Source organism: Postia placenta, assembly GCF_002117355.1.
Source record: "Postia placenta MAD-698-R-SB12 unplaced genomic scaffold POSPLAscaffold_6, whole genome shotgun sequence".
In the NCBI taxonomy this organism is placed as follows: Eukaryota; Fungi; Basidiomycota; class Agaricomycetes; order Polyporales; family Adustoporiaceae; genus Rhodonia; species Rhodonia placenta.
This window is the reverse complement of record NW_020169837.1, coordinates 1,487,570-1,502,516: the sequence shown is the minus strand read 5'-3', so window position 1 is coordinate 1,502,516 and position 14,947 is coordinate 1,487,570. Positions and strand designations below refer to the sequence as shown.

Here is a 14,947-nt window from a genome sequence, read left to right as displayed (position 1 = left end):
GTGGCGAAAGCGAAGCAATATATGAGTGGCGGGCCCGGGCGCCAATTTGTGGCGTTGCGCTTTGTCCATCTGCTTTGGTCGTCCCACGCTCCGCCGCTTGGACCACCACCACTGACCTGGAGATGCTGTGCTGTGCGATTATCTAGGAAATCGATCCTGGAAGGTCAGAAGATATAGCGTGCGCCAGTGGCATCTGTGGTGGCAGCACATCACGTCCATCGACGCATCGAGTGTACTTGTTTCGGCCCAAGACTTTCCGCCAGGATCTCGCCAGGGACGTCTTTTAAAGACAGCCAGCCCTGCAGGTCGGATGCTTTCACTGGTTAGAGAGAACAACGGCAATGAGCACAAAGAGCTTTCTCTGAGTACAACGCGAGCGAATTGAAAGTGAGCACGCAAGTGGAGAGACGTACATAAACATTTTGTATAGGCTAGGGTCGTTGACGTAGCCAAGAGGTTATAAGTAAGCCTGGCTGGGTGCGCGACCACCACGAACACTCAAGCTTTCGGCATTTACTGATACACATACAAGGAACATTCGACAACGTCAGCCTCATCCGAGGACACCCAAATCCATTCAAAATAAGCTACAAGTATATGCGACAAGACGGGTATTCGAGTATGGACGCACAGCTAGCGGAACGCGCTCGAGATTATGAATACTTACGAACGCCCGTCCAGTGTCGCAGCTTGGTTGCATCGATGAGCGGATTCGACACGAGTATATCCACGCACACGTTGCTCAACGTGAATAGAAGGGCTCAGGATGATGGTCATAACACAAAGGGCGACGACGCCCGTCGCCGTCTGAGTCTTGTCCTCAAGGCTGGCATCACATGACCGACGCGCTGGCTCAGGCTTCACACACGCGCCTCGTACCGTCCGCCATCCGTCTTGCCCGCCGTCGCCTCTCGTCGTGCCCACTCCAGCCCAATCCACGGAGACCACATTCACGCTCTCTGCGGTGCACGACATACCAGGATTTCCGACGCCCTCGTCCTGCGCCAACAGGAGTTCTCTGTCGCCGACGTTCTACGCACGCATATCGCCCAGTTTTGATGCGCCCCTCGGCCCCCGTCGGTGATGCTCACATCATCGGCAATGCGTGTGCTGAACAAAGTTGAAAGCAGCTGGGGGCTGAAACAAGTTGACGCTTGCTGTTGCGCAGCCTTGGAATGCTCCATCTGCATCGTTCGCTCTCTAATCGGACGCGGCGTCGTGGGTGCTATAGCTCGCCTGCCTATGACCGCAAGCTCTCTGCTGCCGGTCTCCTCCCGGTCTCACTTCTCGTGCAACGCAGCGCTGTGCGCCCTCTGCTAGACTATCAGTGTACAGTGCAGTGCCGATAGACTTTGCCGAGTCTCCAGCGCTCGGCGCGTCAGGCGAGCGCGCAGAGGAATAACGCCCAGTGTGAGTTTACAGAGCGACGTCGAGGACCGGTGCATGCGTAGGGGTTCTTCAGTTGCGAGAAGGGAGATGGACTTGTCCTGCTCGGAAGGCCTCCTCTCGAGGGTGCCAGGCTAGCTTTGAGCACCCATCCAGCTACATCTCACCCCGCTTCGCCCGCCTGCCCGCCCCGATTTACGCGTAAGAACCATCTGTCAAGAGCATTTGCATTCATGGTACATAACATCACGCGATTTGGAATCCCATGAGTCAACGAATTGTGCCAGGATTATGTGATTAACGAAGTCTATAATTGCACGCACCGCATTCATCAAACCAGCTAGCGCAGGACATCGTCCCCCTATCGCCCCATCGTACGTGGACCACTCGCGTGTCCAGTGCATCCTGGAATTGCGATTTCTACAGGATTTGCGGACATACGGATGGCTTCCCCGCCATCAGATTAGAAGCTCGAGAGATTCTCTTCCGCTGTATACTCTCCGTCTCCATCGGTATATGCGGAATCAGTGCATGGACACTCCGACAGTTGTCCTGCCATACCAGTCCGGCCTTGATTTGCCATCTGCTATGAAAGGTCTTTGAACACTACCGTCTTAATTCTGGTGAGCATAGAGTACATAATGATCAATAACATGGCGGTGCTGCGGCCGCAATGCGGCTCAGAACCACGAAGACTTCCATTCCTTCGCCGTCTAAGTATATTAAATTAACAACATGGAAGTGGAAGACCGGCGCACTCCATGTCTGTGTCGAGCATCTCACCGGCCAGCAGCCAACAATACCATTGGGGTGCGTTGTCTTACACCTTGCACTCTTACTGGGACTCACAGCAGCGTGTGTATCCTGCAGACGCCTTCCCTGAGTACACGCCAGCTGAGGAAGCAAATCCCGTCCTCGCACAAGGACAATTCGATATGGATGCATAACTGCACCCGAGCGTCCTTCCGAGACACCGTCGCTTGCCGTAAGCAATATGCGCTTCTCGATGTTTCGCACACTGACGCGGACGAGCCGACCAAGGCGATATAAAACCGCCCTTCGTCCAAGATCGTGTTCAGAGTCAACAGCCCTCCTCCCGCTACCGGCTCAGCAGACGTCCTCGTTCCCACTCCCCCCAGTCACAGCGACTCATCACATTCCTTGATACTTCCCCCCAAGCACCATGCAATTGAACCTCCACGCCCTCGTCCTCGCCAATTTGGCTCTCCTCGCCGCTGCCGCACCAGTGGCCGTTCCTGCGCCAGACACCCCCGTCCTCGCCCGGGACTTGGCCGACACCAGTGACAACACAGTCGCTTTGCCCGTTGACGTATTCAGCGGTGGCAACACCCAAATAGGCCACGCGTTGTCCTACATCGGCCAGATCGACCGCCGCAAGGACGCCGTCTCCGCGCGCGACTTGGTCAGCGTCGACGACAACTCGGTCACCATCCCCGATGACGTCAACAACAATGGCAACACCCAGCTAGGCGACGGAATCTCCACCATCGGCCGTCGCAAGGACGTTGTCTTCGCGCGCGACTTGATCGACCTCAGTGACAACACAGTCGCTTTGCCCGTCGACGTCTATGGCAATGGCAACACCCAATTGGGCCACGCGAACTCCATCATTGATAAGATCGCCCGCCGCAAAGTCATCTTCGCGCGCGACTTGGCCAGCGTCGGCGATAACTTGGTCACCCTCCCTGTTGACGTACATGGCAATGGCAACACCCAGCTGGGCGACGGAGTCTCCACCATCGGCCGCCGCAAGGACGTCGTCTCCGCGCGCGACTTCATCAGCATCGATGACGACACAATCACCTTGCCCGTCGACGTCTTCGACGACGGCGATACCCAGGTGGGCTACGGGGCATCCATCATTGACGAGATCGAACGTCGCGAGGACGTCGTCTCCGCACGCGACTTGCTCAGCATCGATGACAACACGACCAATGCTCCCGTTAACGTCCATGGCAATGGCAACACCCAGCTGGGCGACGGAATCTCCACCATCGGTCGCCGCAAGGACATCGTCTCCGCACGCGACTTGCTCAGCATCGATGACAACACGACCAATGCTCCCGTTGACGCCCATGGCAATGGCAACACCCAGTTGGCCGACTGGGATTCCAGCATCGGCCGCCGCAGTGAACGGCGACCTGAGTCTGTCCCCGTGTGAAAAACACTCCGTTGGACCCGAAGCCTTCTCCTTTCTGTACGCGCCGTCTGTGAACCTCTCGTATCTCTACTGACCATATATCAACAGATTGTACTTCACGGACGTAGTGATCGTGAAGGCCAATGGTATGACGAGCTTTTGGCCAGTCGTTCGACCATTGATTGTCGCTTTTGTTTCACTGATCTCCTTGGATGATCGTGCCGCTCTTTTACATTCTTTTGCATGCGTCGACCCGACCCGACCCGACCCGACCTTTCCTCTATCTTGTTGCTATCCTCCCATCGCACAACTATCTGTTGTAATTGCTTGTAGTGGCATTCGCTGTTGCGTCCGGCGCACTTTTCCAGTACTCGATGTTACAAAACAATGCGTTCGATCGATAGAAATGGAAATACAAGCATAAGCGAGACATACCACCACACAAATGGTATACAAGAGATTACAAGGCAAGGCCGGCTCCCAGCAACTGAATTCCATCGATGATGCTTACACCATCATCAAGAAGGGCTATTTTGTATGCGTTGAACAAGTTGAAAGCAGCTGGAGGCTGAAACAAGTACGCGTGCTGGTTGCGCAGCAGTGGATCGCTCCATCTGCATCGTTCGCTCTCTCTCTCTGATCGGACGCGGTGTCGTGGGTGTTATGGTTATACATGGATATCCGGAGCCCGCGTAGGTTGAAGGAAATGTAACCCGTTCTGCTCACAGGAGACTAGTGCTATGCTCGCCTGGCTATTACCGCGAGCCCTCTGTTAGACTATTAGTGTACAGCGCAGTGCTTATAGACTTCGTCGAGTCTCCAGCGCCACACGGACGCGTTTATTAATGCTGCCAGGTTGTGGGACTGTTGGGAGCGGTGGCGCGTCAGGCGAGCGCGCAGAGGAACAACACGCAGTGTGTGGGTACCCACCCACTTTCCGGGGTCCTAATACGCGCTCCGTGCAGGTTTTCCGTTCAGTCCGTGAATAACTCTTCCACATTCTGCACTCTGTTCCTCTAAAGTGTACACTCGATACCTATATACCTCCTCATAATATCAGTGAAGACAAATGAATTTTCGAATGTGTGCACGCCTGAATAATGTCTATAAAACAATTCCATATTTCACGTGACGTTTGTGTGATGTTCGCGACCACGTGAGTTGTGTCGCTCGGTCCAAGGCGCGTCGCCTTGAATCAAGTTGACGCGCCTCTGCTCATCTTGCCTTTTCTATGGCTGTACCTCATCTTGCGCATACTTTACTATTTCTGATGCTTTCTTGTCCTGGACTTTTCCTTTCTGGTACTTCTGTTGACGAGTCTCTAGCCCAGGCCACCTTTCGCCCTCTCGAGTCTCGAAGGCACATCAAAGTACATATCTAGCTCTGCATCCTAGATATTTAGCAGACGGCCGCGAGGGTGGAGCTCCAATACCCGGTGAAATGCAGAGCATGCTGCATGATGCTGATCACTGACCGGCGACAACGAGGAGCGGTGCTTGGGTATTCCAGATGACAAAATCCCGCATAAGTATATCCCACAACCCAGCGCAGCTGCAAGCACCTGTATGTTACCGCGTCGGCTGAAACGTTCGCGCCTGGACGCAGCGCATGGTACTGATGCGCGACCAACAAAACGTGCAAGACGATGATAGCTACGGTACCAATACAACTTATAATCGACGCCTCAAGTGTACTATATACAGACAAGTACTGTATAGGGCTTATTCTCAGAGAATGTACCTGTTCCTCGCACATAACAATGAATGCGCCGGCTGCTCACAGCGTGAGTTGGACTTGGAAACGCAGATGGCGTGGATCACCTGATGCATCTACTTATAGAAGGACCCTTCGTTACCCACTTTTCGGGGTCCCTGGAGTGCGCTCGGACGGTGTGGCTTATTCAGGTTTTGCACTCCTCTTGGTGTGAGTCTACCAACTTGGTAGTACCAAGCAAGGGCCGGTGCATGCGCGCAGGAATTCGTTAGTTGCGAAGAGGGAGATGGACTTGTCCTGCTCGGAAGGCCTCTTCTCGAGGATGCCAGGCTAGCTCGAAGCATCGATCCAGCTACATCTCGCGCCGCTTCGCCCGTCCGCCCGCTCTGGTTCGCGCGCGACGTGAACCATCTGTCAAGCTTGCATTCATCGTACACAACAACACGCGATCTGGAATCCCATGAGTCAACGAATTGTGCCAGGATTATGTGATAAACGAGGTCTATAGTTGCACGCACCGCATTCATCAAACCAGCTAGCGCAGGACATCGTCCCCCTATCGCCCCATCGTACGTGGACCACTCGCGTGTTCAGTGCATCCTGGAGCTGCGGTTTTTACAGGATTTGCGGACGTGCGGATGGCTTTCCCGCCATCAGATCAGAAGCTTTGGAGATCCTCTCCTGCTGTAACGTCTTAACTCTCCGTCTCCATCGGTATATGTGAACACAGTGCATGAACACTCCGACAGCTGTCCTGCCATACCTGTCTGGCCTTCGTTTGCCACCTGTTGTGAATGTTTTGAGCACTACCGTATTGGCTCCGGTGAGCGCAGAGTACCGGATGATCAATATCATGGCGGCGCTGTGGCCGTCCAAGTAAATTGAATCGACAGCATGGAAGACCGGCGCACTCAGTGTCCGTGTTGAGCATCACCGGCCAGCAGCCAACAATACCATTGGGGTGCGTTGTCTTACACCTTGCACTCTTACTGGAACTCATACTAGCTCGCGTATCTTGCAGACGCCTTCCCCGAGTCCTGAGTACGCCAGCTGAGGAAGTGGATCGCACAAGGACAATTCGAGATGGATGCATGACTGCGCCCGAACGTCGTCCCGAGACATCGTCGCTTGCCACAAGTCGGGATGCGCTTCTCGACACTTCACACACTGACGCGGACGAGCCGACCAAGGCGATATAAAACCGCCCTTCGTCCAGGTTCGTGTCTCAGAGTCAATAGCCCTTCCCCCGCTACCGGCTCAGCAGACGTCCTCGTTCCCACTCCCCCTAGTCACAGCGACTCATCACATTCCTTGATCCTTCCCCTCTCCCTCCCCCCAAAGCACCATGCAATTGAACCTCCACGCCCTCGTCCTCGCCAGTTTGGCTCTCCTCGCCGCTGCCGCGCCAGTGGCCGTTCCTGCGCCAGACACCCCCGTCCTCACCCGACCCTTGCTCGACATCAGTGACAACACAGTCGCCGTGCCCGTTGACGTCTTGAGCAATGGCGACACCCAGGACGGCCACGCGAACTCTATTATTGATAAGATCGCCCGCCGCAAGGTCATCGCCGCGCGCGCCTCGCGCAGCGTTGACGTCCATAACAATGGCAACACCCAGGTGGGCGACGGAATCTCCACCATCGGCCGGCGCAAGGACGTCGTCTCCGCGCGCGACTTGACCGGCATCGATGACAACGCGACCACTACTCCCGTTGACGCCTATGGCAATGGCAACACCCAGTTGGCCGACTGAAATTCCAACGTCGGCCGCCGCAGTGAACGGCGACCTGAGTCTGTCCCCGTGTGAAACACACTCCGTTGGATCGGGAACATTCTCCGTTCTGTACGCGCCGTCTGTGAACCTCTCGTATCTCTACTGACCATACGTTCGCAGGTTGTACTTCACGGACGTAGTGATTGTAGAGGCCCATGGTAAGACGAACTTTGGGCCAGTTGTTCGGCCATTTATTGTCGCTTTTATCTCATTGATCTCCTTGGATGATCGTGCCACTCCTTTGCATTCTTTTGCATGCTTAGACCCAATCTTTCCTCTGTCTTGTTGCTATCCTCCCATCGCACAACTATCTGTTGTAATTGCTTGTAGTGGCGTTCGCTGTTGCGTCCGATGCCCTTTTCTAGTACTCAACATTACAAAACAATGTGTCCGATCGATAGAAATGGAAATACAAGCATAAGCGAGACATACCACCATACAAATGATATACAAGAGATTGAAAGGCAAGGCCGGCTCCCAGCAATTGAAAGTCTACGTCGTTTGTGGCTCGATGTCGTCAGCGTCTTCGACTTCAAATGCACAGCAAAATGTCTCTCGGTCCATTAGGACAAGCCCTCGTCCATCGGGCGCCCACCGTATGGAATGTGTTGCAAATTTCTCTGCAACAGACGTCACTCAGAATCGCTCTGTCCATGGTCGATAATGAGTGGAAGACCTACTTGCTGGCACACCGACACACTCAGCAACCTCCTCTCCCTCCGGCCGGCTGTCCGCTAGCGCATGTGCGTGGTCGTCCGCGCGATCCTCGCTGACCCACTCGTCGCTCCACATGTACAGCGCGCCCCCGCCGCAGCAGATGGCGAGGCTGCCCCGGCGCACGGGATTCCATCGCGCCGATGCGACGGGCGACGCGTGCACGAGGACCGTGCGCAGCTTCGGCTTGGGCGGCGGGCCCTCAAGCCGTCGCCGTGTGGCTGACGCGGCGCCTTCGCCCAGTTGCGGGAAGGAGTAGAGCCAGACCGCGTCCGGTGCGCTACCGTAGCGCACGAGGAGCAGGCTGCCGTCCGCGTTCCACGTGATGTGGTCCGCACTGGTACTCGCGCGAGACCCTACGGCCAGCTCGGGCGGAGGCTTTGTGCGATCTCGAGAGGCTAGAGTGAGTGAGTGGGGCGACTGGATGCGCTCGTCTTAGGGTGGAGGTCAGGCGTGTACGTGTGTACATGGATTTTGTGGACGCACATGACAGGAACCCGCGTCCGTGTGTCGCTTCGAGCCATTTGTCAGGCTCACGCCATACTGCCTGTCAGCAACGGCGGGGATACGACTGAGATGTGTGCGCGAGATTATCAGATAAAACATACCACGCCGCCGGGAACCCGGCTCTGCAGGTCAAATGTAACAACAGAGCTCCATGTCAGATTTTCGAGAACATGGACCTAAAAAGGTATTGGTATTGGCCTCGATGCACGGAAGGGACTTCATTGCTCACCTTGTCGTCCCAGCCAAGCACCGCGAGATAGAGGCCTGCAGGATGCCATGCGACTGTGCGGACACCGAAGCCAGGATCACGTTCTGGCGTGAATGTTCCTAATACGTCCCCGGCCAGACTCAGAATGTGCACCATATACTAGGAAAACCCTCAGAAAACCGCCTTGCAATATTAAGGGCACTTACCTCTAATGAATTCTCCCATACAGCCACATGACCACCGCTAGGAGAGAGTGAGAGACCGGCGAGCGATGAAGTCGGCAAGGGGAAGTGCTGCGCACACACCAGACCTAATGGTCAGCTCGCACATGCATAGGCTCATGGAGCTAGACAGTGGAGGGAAAACATACCCTCACAAGACGATACGCAGCCTCTGCGTCATACACACCGAGAGTATCACGCGATTTGTGTCGCTCGGCAAGGATGAGATAATGTCCATCCGAGCGAAAAGCATGGCCTACATGCATTATCGGGATTATGCGCAATAAGGGCAAGAATAGCACAGACCTCGTTCGATATGCGCAGGGTATTGAATATACGTCGCGACACCAGTGACTAGCGACCAGATCGTTACTCTGAGCTGAGTATCACATTGGGTGAGGTAATTGTGAATGCTTGTACGTGTGAGGACATACACCCCATTCGCTCCAGCAGACAATAGAGCGTCCATCAGGCGCCCATTCAACCTTCGTCAAGCCTTCGGCCCCAGCGTCGATGCGGGTTCGCCATGCATCGTCCCGCATTTGAAAGACCTCCACGAACCCGCTCTTCGCACACGCCCCAAACACATACTCCGAGTCGCAAGACCAGCCAGCATGAGTGACCCAGCTTTCGTTCCCGCTTGCAGAACCCTCATTGCCTCCACTCCTGTTGATTCTTCTACCCTTGCTCGGGTCTGCGCCTTTGGTGTTAATCTTGGCGGCGGCAGTGTTAGAAACAACCAGGCTAGTCGGCGTTCCAGTATTTTCCATGGCCCAGGTGCGAATTATTTGAAATGTCTCAGCGTGTCGGATTACGAGTCTGTCTTGGATTGCGGTCAAGAGGAACCGCGTGCCGGGTGAAAAGCAGACAAGAGAGGCACTTTGCTTGTAGATCTCTGTGAAGTCCATATTGCACGGACAAAGGCATTCCCAGGTTCCAGGTAGTACAAAAGGTGAGTACAGAGAACAAGACGGGTAACGATCTGCCGCTTGAGTGAGGAGACCCTGTTGAACGCGTCCAAGATCAGAACGCGCCCTGTTCGCGACGCGTCTGTAAACACAGGGCACGTGATTACTTCCCAGCTCTCTTGGTTCGAGCTCGACTCATGCTTGTCTCAAACTCAACTGGTCGGTGTACTTTTCCTCATGCGAATGCACTTTACTGGCTACGGCATTATACAACGCCAAATTCGACTTGTTCCCCGGGGGGACATCCTTTTCTACACGTCGCCAAGGTTCGACGACCGTGTTTCCTTCTCACCTCTCCAACATACATGCGCACCGAATATTCCGACATAATAACATGCTGTGAGTACTACTCCAGCGGGTAGTGCCCCTCGGTGGAATAAACATGACTGCCCACTGCTAGCCAACCCCAGATGATAACCTGGCCCAATCGACGTTAGCAAGTTCTGCACTGGTATGCAAGCCTTTCTTAGATCCAGTTGTTCGTTTACTGTGGAGAAGGCTGGACATTCTGCTTCCTCTGCTCAACATACTCTTCGGTCAAGCAATGAGGGCAATGCGAGTATGCCCAACGTTTCGTGGAGACTCGGTATAAGATTTCTGATATCCGCTGTCACCCCATCTAACTTGAGACTTGAGTTTGTGAAGCGCGGTGTGTTCGAGAGCGACTTTCCACGCTTCAAGCTGTATGCGTCCCGAGAGAAGCCACCTAGCCGATTAGCAACCAAGTTGTGGGGGCCATATTCTCATGCTTGGTGCGTCCCAACGATGGAATACCCAATTTACCTTACCTTGAGGAGCTCTACTGGTACCAACTTGAAACATGGCGATATCAACATTATACACCTCTTCAGTCAATCCCTGCGTCGGCTACAATTCCACATTGCTCCAGAGCACCTGCCTGTCCCTGGTGCTGCCAGCGATCATCTGTTTTTTGAATCACTCATGCACGTAATCACGGAACGTGCACTCTTGACGACGTTCATCCACATTGCTAACCACAATACCAGGGATCCTTCCTACGTAGCTCTGTTACCTGCATATCGAACCCTGCGCTCGCTGAAGACGGATGTGGACTATCAAGGCTTGCTCAACGAGGTTGCTCTCCGCGTAACCTACATTAGAGGAACTGAGTCTCAGTATTAACGACACCAGTCTTATTTTCGGACCCGACTGGCAGTTCTTGAAGACGTTGGGCGGAATCAGGGTCTTCGCCTCGTGCCAAGATCAAGGACACCGAGACTGTCGCTGAACTACTTGCGACCTCTGTTGGAGTTACCGCACTCTCATGTGTCTTCGTCGATCTTCTCTAGCGCCACATAGCAGTGTCAGGACAAGCCGTCTAAACAATGGCGCTGGCCTGGCTGAAATTCCGGTACCTCGCGCTGTATACTTCGTGCTATCACCTCAATGTTGTAGTCCTGTCTCCTATCACCACTCCGGATTTGGAGCACCTTCGAGTGCCCATCGCCAACCTCAAGGCCAATCCGCAGCCAGTGGTTCGCCGCGTATGTCGGAGCGCTTGCACATGTCTGGGGTGTTGATCTAACACCTCGCTGGCACTCCGCGGTATTTATGCTCTGCCTTCCATCACCTCGCCGCTTGTGGGCGCGCCTCAGATCCAATATTACGCGCAGCCAGGCTGAAAATAAATCCTGGCCGTGATTGTCGACGAGCAGCATCAAAGCGACGTAACATAGCTCGAATCAATTCTTAGTCACTAGAGTCGGTTGTGTGCGAAACATGTTCTCGATCCTTACGATACAGTATCGTGATGAGCCAATTGATAATGCTGTATCCGGGCGAGTCGGGCAGAGGTCACCGCTATGGTTTAGATATTCACTTTGGGTATACTTCACTTCGCGTTGTTTCCAAAAGGGGCATGTCAGTGTAGTTCAGTCGCGTTACACAAGTCTGATGTCCCTACAATACGTCAGACCTCATCATGCCTGAACCGGAGGCTTGTATTCAACGAGACCACTACAGCTCCAAAACGACAGGCGGTCGTATGCCTTACTTCGAACAAGGGCGACTTGAACAACATGTCACCTGTCAGATAGTAGCACGTGGGTTGCAAGGATACAAGCCCCAGGAGGCGATGACACTCGGGTGTCGGTCGCAATATAAGATGTCCTATGTTCGGGGAGCACAATGTCTGCCCCGCCCCTTCTTTCAGCCTGCCAAGCCCAGATTTTCTCTATCGCTCAGACGTCTGACCCGACGGCGAGAAGGTCTATGGTCTAAGATCCAACTAGCAGACGCCGGCCATTATGATGGATCTGCAAGCAGAAATGACGAGGATGGGTTTAGCCGCGTAAGCACGTCAATCTTTGGCGCGGTGGTCCTACAATGACACTTACGATCTCGATGTAAACTTAGCACTGTTGAACATATCCATCTACTTACTGTGATCAACAAACTTCTCCAATCGCCTGCGCCGGATGACGATGCAGCAGCAAGGATTGAAGAATTCATCTCTTTACCCCTTCTTTACGTGCCCTTGCGTTATTTCTCGATTGAAATCGTGAAAGATGTTCTTGATGTGCTAGACGGTGTTGGTGCTTCCCTCCCAAAATCAACATCGTAGCTGCTAATCAGTAGTTCCTCTCAAGGCGCTGCGGTTGAATTACTGGAATCCGGACAGTGACACGTACAGAAAATGTTTGCGCAGTCTGGGAGATATCTGCGGAAGCACGGAGCTGTTTCCGTCATCTTGTACCTTGCCCATTGAGCGATGGAGGATTGAAAAGAATCAGCCAAGCGATTATGGCGGCTTTGGCCTTGTATATAAGTGCTGGCTCCACGGGGCGCAGGTCGTAGCCGTCAAGATCGTACTTTCCTCTGCAACGGATAGTTATGACAAGAGGCGTGCTGCTAAAATGGTTGTATCTGGTTCAATTTGATTATGCTAGGCTACTCACCCGATGGCAATAGAGGTTCCATAAAGAGGCGGTCATGTGGAGGCACCTTCGTCATCCCAACATTGTACCATTTCTTGGTACCAATAGGGAACTACTTGGGCTTTGTACAATCAGTCCTTGGATGGCTCGGGATAACCTCAAGAAATACTTATTCGTGATGGGGCAGAAGGCGGATCGGCCTAAACTCGTGAGTACTTGTCTCTCACCTTCTCAAATATAACCCAATCGCATTGCTGCAGGTCCTCGAGATCGCATTGGGACTGAGTTACTTGCACACTCGCAACGTGACACATGGTGATCTGAAAAGCGTGCGTGCTGATATGCAGATACCGGCGCAAGCGTTACTAATGGCTCGTCTGGCTTCACTAGCTCAATGTTCTCATCGACGTTGAACACCACGCCCTCCTTGCTGACTTTGGCATGGCATCAGTCAGATATAACGTAAATAGTGTTCGCCAAACTGCCCCCGGGAATGGTGTCCCGAGAGGTAGCGTACGCTGGATGGCTCCCGAATTGCTCGACCCTATGCTGGGGGAGCTTGGCAAACAAGCATGGCAAAGACTAATCACTCCGATTATAGATGTCTACGCCTTCGCCATGGTTGTTTACGAGGTATATCTCTCAACAAAACGACCTCTCGGTGAATAATCATACTCCTCAGATATTTTCAGGAAGAATCCCGTACTACGAAACTCGCTGGGAAAGAAATCTTCCGGAAAAGGTGTATGAAGAAAAGAAAAGACCTGATCGTCCAGAAAATACCACGGATATGGGGCTTACCGATGCCGTTTGGGACCTGGTGACAAAGTGTTGGGCCCACGAAAGAGAAGACCGTCCGCATATGGGCTTCGTTGTATCTCAACTCTGCGACTACTACAATTTTTCTGTGAACAGTGATGGCTCAATATCGTAAGTATTGGATTACGGACTACCCTTTTTTTTGAAAAAATCAGAGACGTCGTTTGTTCTTATTATCGTCTATGACGCAAGCACGCGGGTGCAACATGGAACGTCCTTCGGTCTGATTGGACGTCAGGGAAGATACCTTAAGAAGGCTGTACCACGAAGAGCCTTGCACGACTACCAGGTGGAGAGAAAGAATACAGCCATCCGCTGGAACATGCCTGGCCCTTCGTTAGCAGACAGGATGAGAGCGCTGACTCTGGTGAGTCAGGATGTCCTTCGTCCAGTGCGAGATCGACGCTCACGGACATACTGACGTTTACAGGCGGAAGAGGCCAATTTTCCCGCACCTGTCGCGACCTTTTATGAACCGTCAGGATCACGAGGCATAGGTTTGCACACATGCAGGCGAAGACATCATTCAGAATACAAGGGGATTGACACCGCCTTTTATCTCAAGGCCGGGATCAGTACGCTTTATATCGACGTACGTGTGCACGCAGTGGAAGCGGATAGTATTGATGTTCTGCTTGTATTCAGTGGCCGACATACCCAATTTGGAAAAAGGAATACGACGCTACCTTCTTCGACAACGGCGTTCTTACGCTGAGGGAGTTGGCGTATGATATATCTGCGCAAATGGACATGTTCATACACGTGAGCCAACTCGCTATCCAGACATCTCCGCTGTGCTGATCTCCGTGGGATGATAGTTAAAGTTGACACCCAATGAATTGCATGAAGGGGACGCCACCGCCCAGGATTCATTCCGATGGAAGCTGGGCGACGATGATTACGATATCAAATTAAGCGACATCTACCTCATCGCTGTCGACTATGTTGGATCCATCATACGGCCCATATTTGAGTTTAGACGCAAGGCTCGTTGGTAGTGTACTTCATGCTCTCGACGTGTCCTGCGGGCCGCTATATCTTCATCCGCTCTCAAGTGACAATTTCTCGCTGTCCATCCATGCCCCTCGTACCCTGTAATTGCTACTTGCCAATCACCATGTTATACATCTTACTGTTTACTGCTACTGCGTTCTGATACATCGCTCACTTGTTACCTGCTGTCCTTGCTATCTACACCAATGCTGTCTCCAGATATTTCTTACTGCTTGCTGTCATGTTTTCAACGGACACTACAAAGTATATGTCTTCCTTTACTGGGTTCGATCCTCATCGCTGTGTACATACTACATAGCGGGATTACGTACATAATCTTCCTTCTGCGGACGCACAATATTTGACATACGGATGGCCTACTACATGCCATCGAGCGCCATGTACGGCATCGAGAGAGACCATGAGTCTTGCCGCACTATGCAAACGCTAAGGTGTATGTATTTCCTCGGCAACAGCACCAGTTGGCTGACGAGTGCGTGGATGGTCTAATAGAATTGGTAAAAGCCGGCAGTGGTACTCCATAACTGTGCAGTGTCTTTGGTATGACTGTCCATATATTGATGAC

General features: G+C 53.1%; 5 protein-coding genes across 5 annotated transcripts; 4 read left to right on the top strand and 1 right to left on the bottom strand.

Moving 5' to 3' along the window:
• Nucleotides 1-2,569: 2,569 nt before the first annotated feature.
• On the top strand, nucleotides 2,570-3,951 carry POSPLADRAFT_1046289 (hypothetical protein; the record flags this gene model as incomplete). Its single annotated transcript, XM_024478991.1, has 3 exons — nucleotides 2,570-3,552; nucleotides 3,656-3,693; nucleotides 3,881-3,951. The coding sequence occupies 3 exons, from the start codon at nucleotides 2,570-2,572 to the stop codon at nucleotides 3,949-3,951; spliced, it is 1,092 nt and encodes a 363-aa protein (XP_024339709.1).
• A 2,654-nt stretch (nucleotides 3,952-6,605) lies between these two features.
• POSPLADRAFT_1056281 (hypothetical protein) lies at nucleotides 6,606-7,013 on the top strand (the record flags this gene model as incomplete). Its single annotated transcript, XM_024480757.1, has 1 exon — nucleotides 6,606-7,013. The coding sequence occupies one exon, from the start codon at nucleotides 6,606-6,608 to the stop codon at nucleotides 7,011-7,013; it is 408 nt and encodes a 135-aa protein (XP_024339708.1).
• Nucleotides 7,014-7,670: 657 nt separating this feature from the next.
• On the bottom strand, nucleotides 7,671-9,651 carry POSPLADRAFT_1065946 (hypothetical protein; the record flags this gene model as incomplete). The annotated part of the gene is made up of 2 exons (XM_024482020.1): nucleotides 9,119-9,651; nucleotides 7,671-8,126 (listed from the first exon to the last, which is right to left on the bottom strand). The coding sequence occupies exons 1-2, from the start codon at nucleotides 9,590-9,592 to the stop codon at nucleotides 7,671-7,673; spliced, it is 930 nt and encodes a 309-aa protein (XP_024339707.1). The 5' UTR covers nucleotides 9,593-9,651.
• Nucleotides 9,652-12,583: 2,932 nt separating this feature from the next.
• On the top strand, nucleotides 12,584-13,218 carry POSPLADRAFT_1141572 (hypothetical protein; the record flags this gene model as incomplete). The annotated part of the gene is made up of 3 exons (XM_024485315.1): nucleotides 12,584-12,757; nucleotides 12,810-12,878; nucleotides 12,940-13,218. Coding segments are annotated over 3 exons (522 nt in total), but the record flags the coding sequence as incomplete, so codon positions are not given.
• Nucleotides 13,219-13,339: 121 nt separating this feature from the next.
• POSPLADRAFT_1046286 (hypothetical protein) lies at nucleotides 13,340-14,366 on the top strand (the record flags this gene model as incomplete). The annotated part of the gene is made up of 5 exons (XM_024478990.1): nucleotides 13,340-13,479; nucleotides 13,561-13,735; nucleotides 13,799-13,960; nucleotides 14,014-14,130; nucleotides 14,187-14,366. 5 exons carry the CDS (start codon nucleotides 13,340-13,342, stop codon nucleotides 14,364-14,366), a joined length of 774 nt encoding a protein of 257 aa, XP_024339705.1.
• Nucleotides 14,367-14,947: the final 581 nt, after the last annotated feature.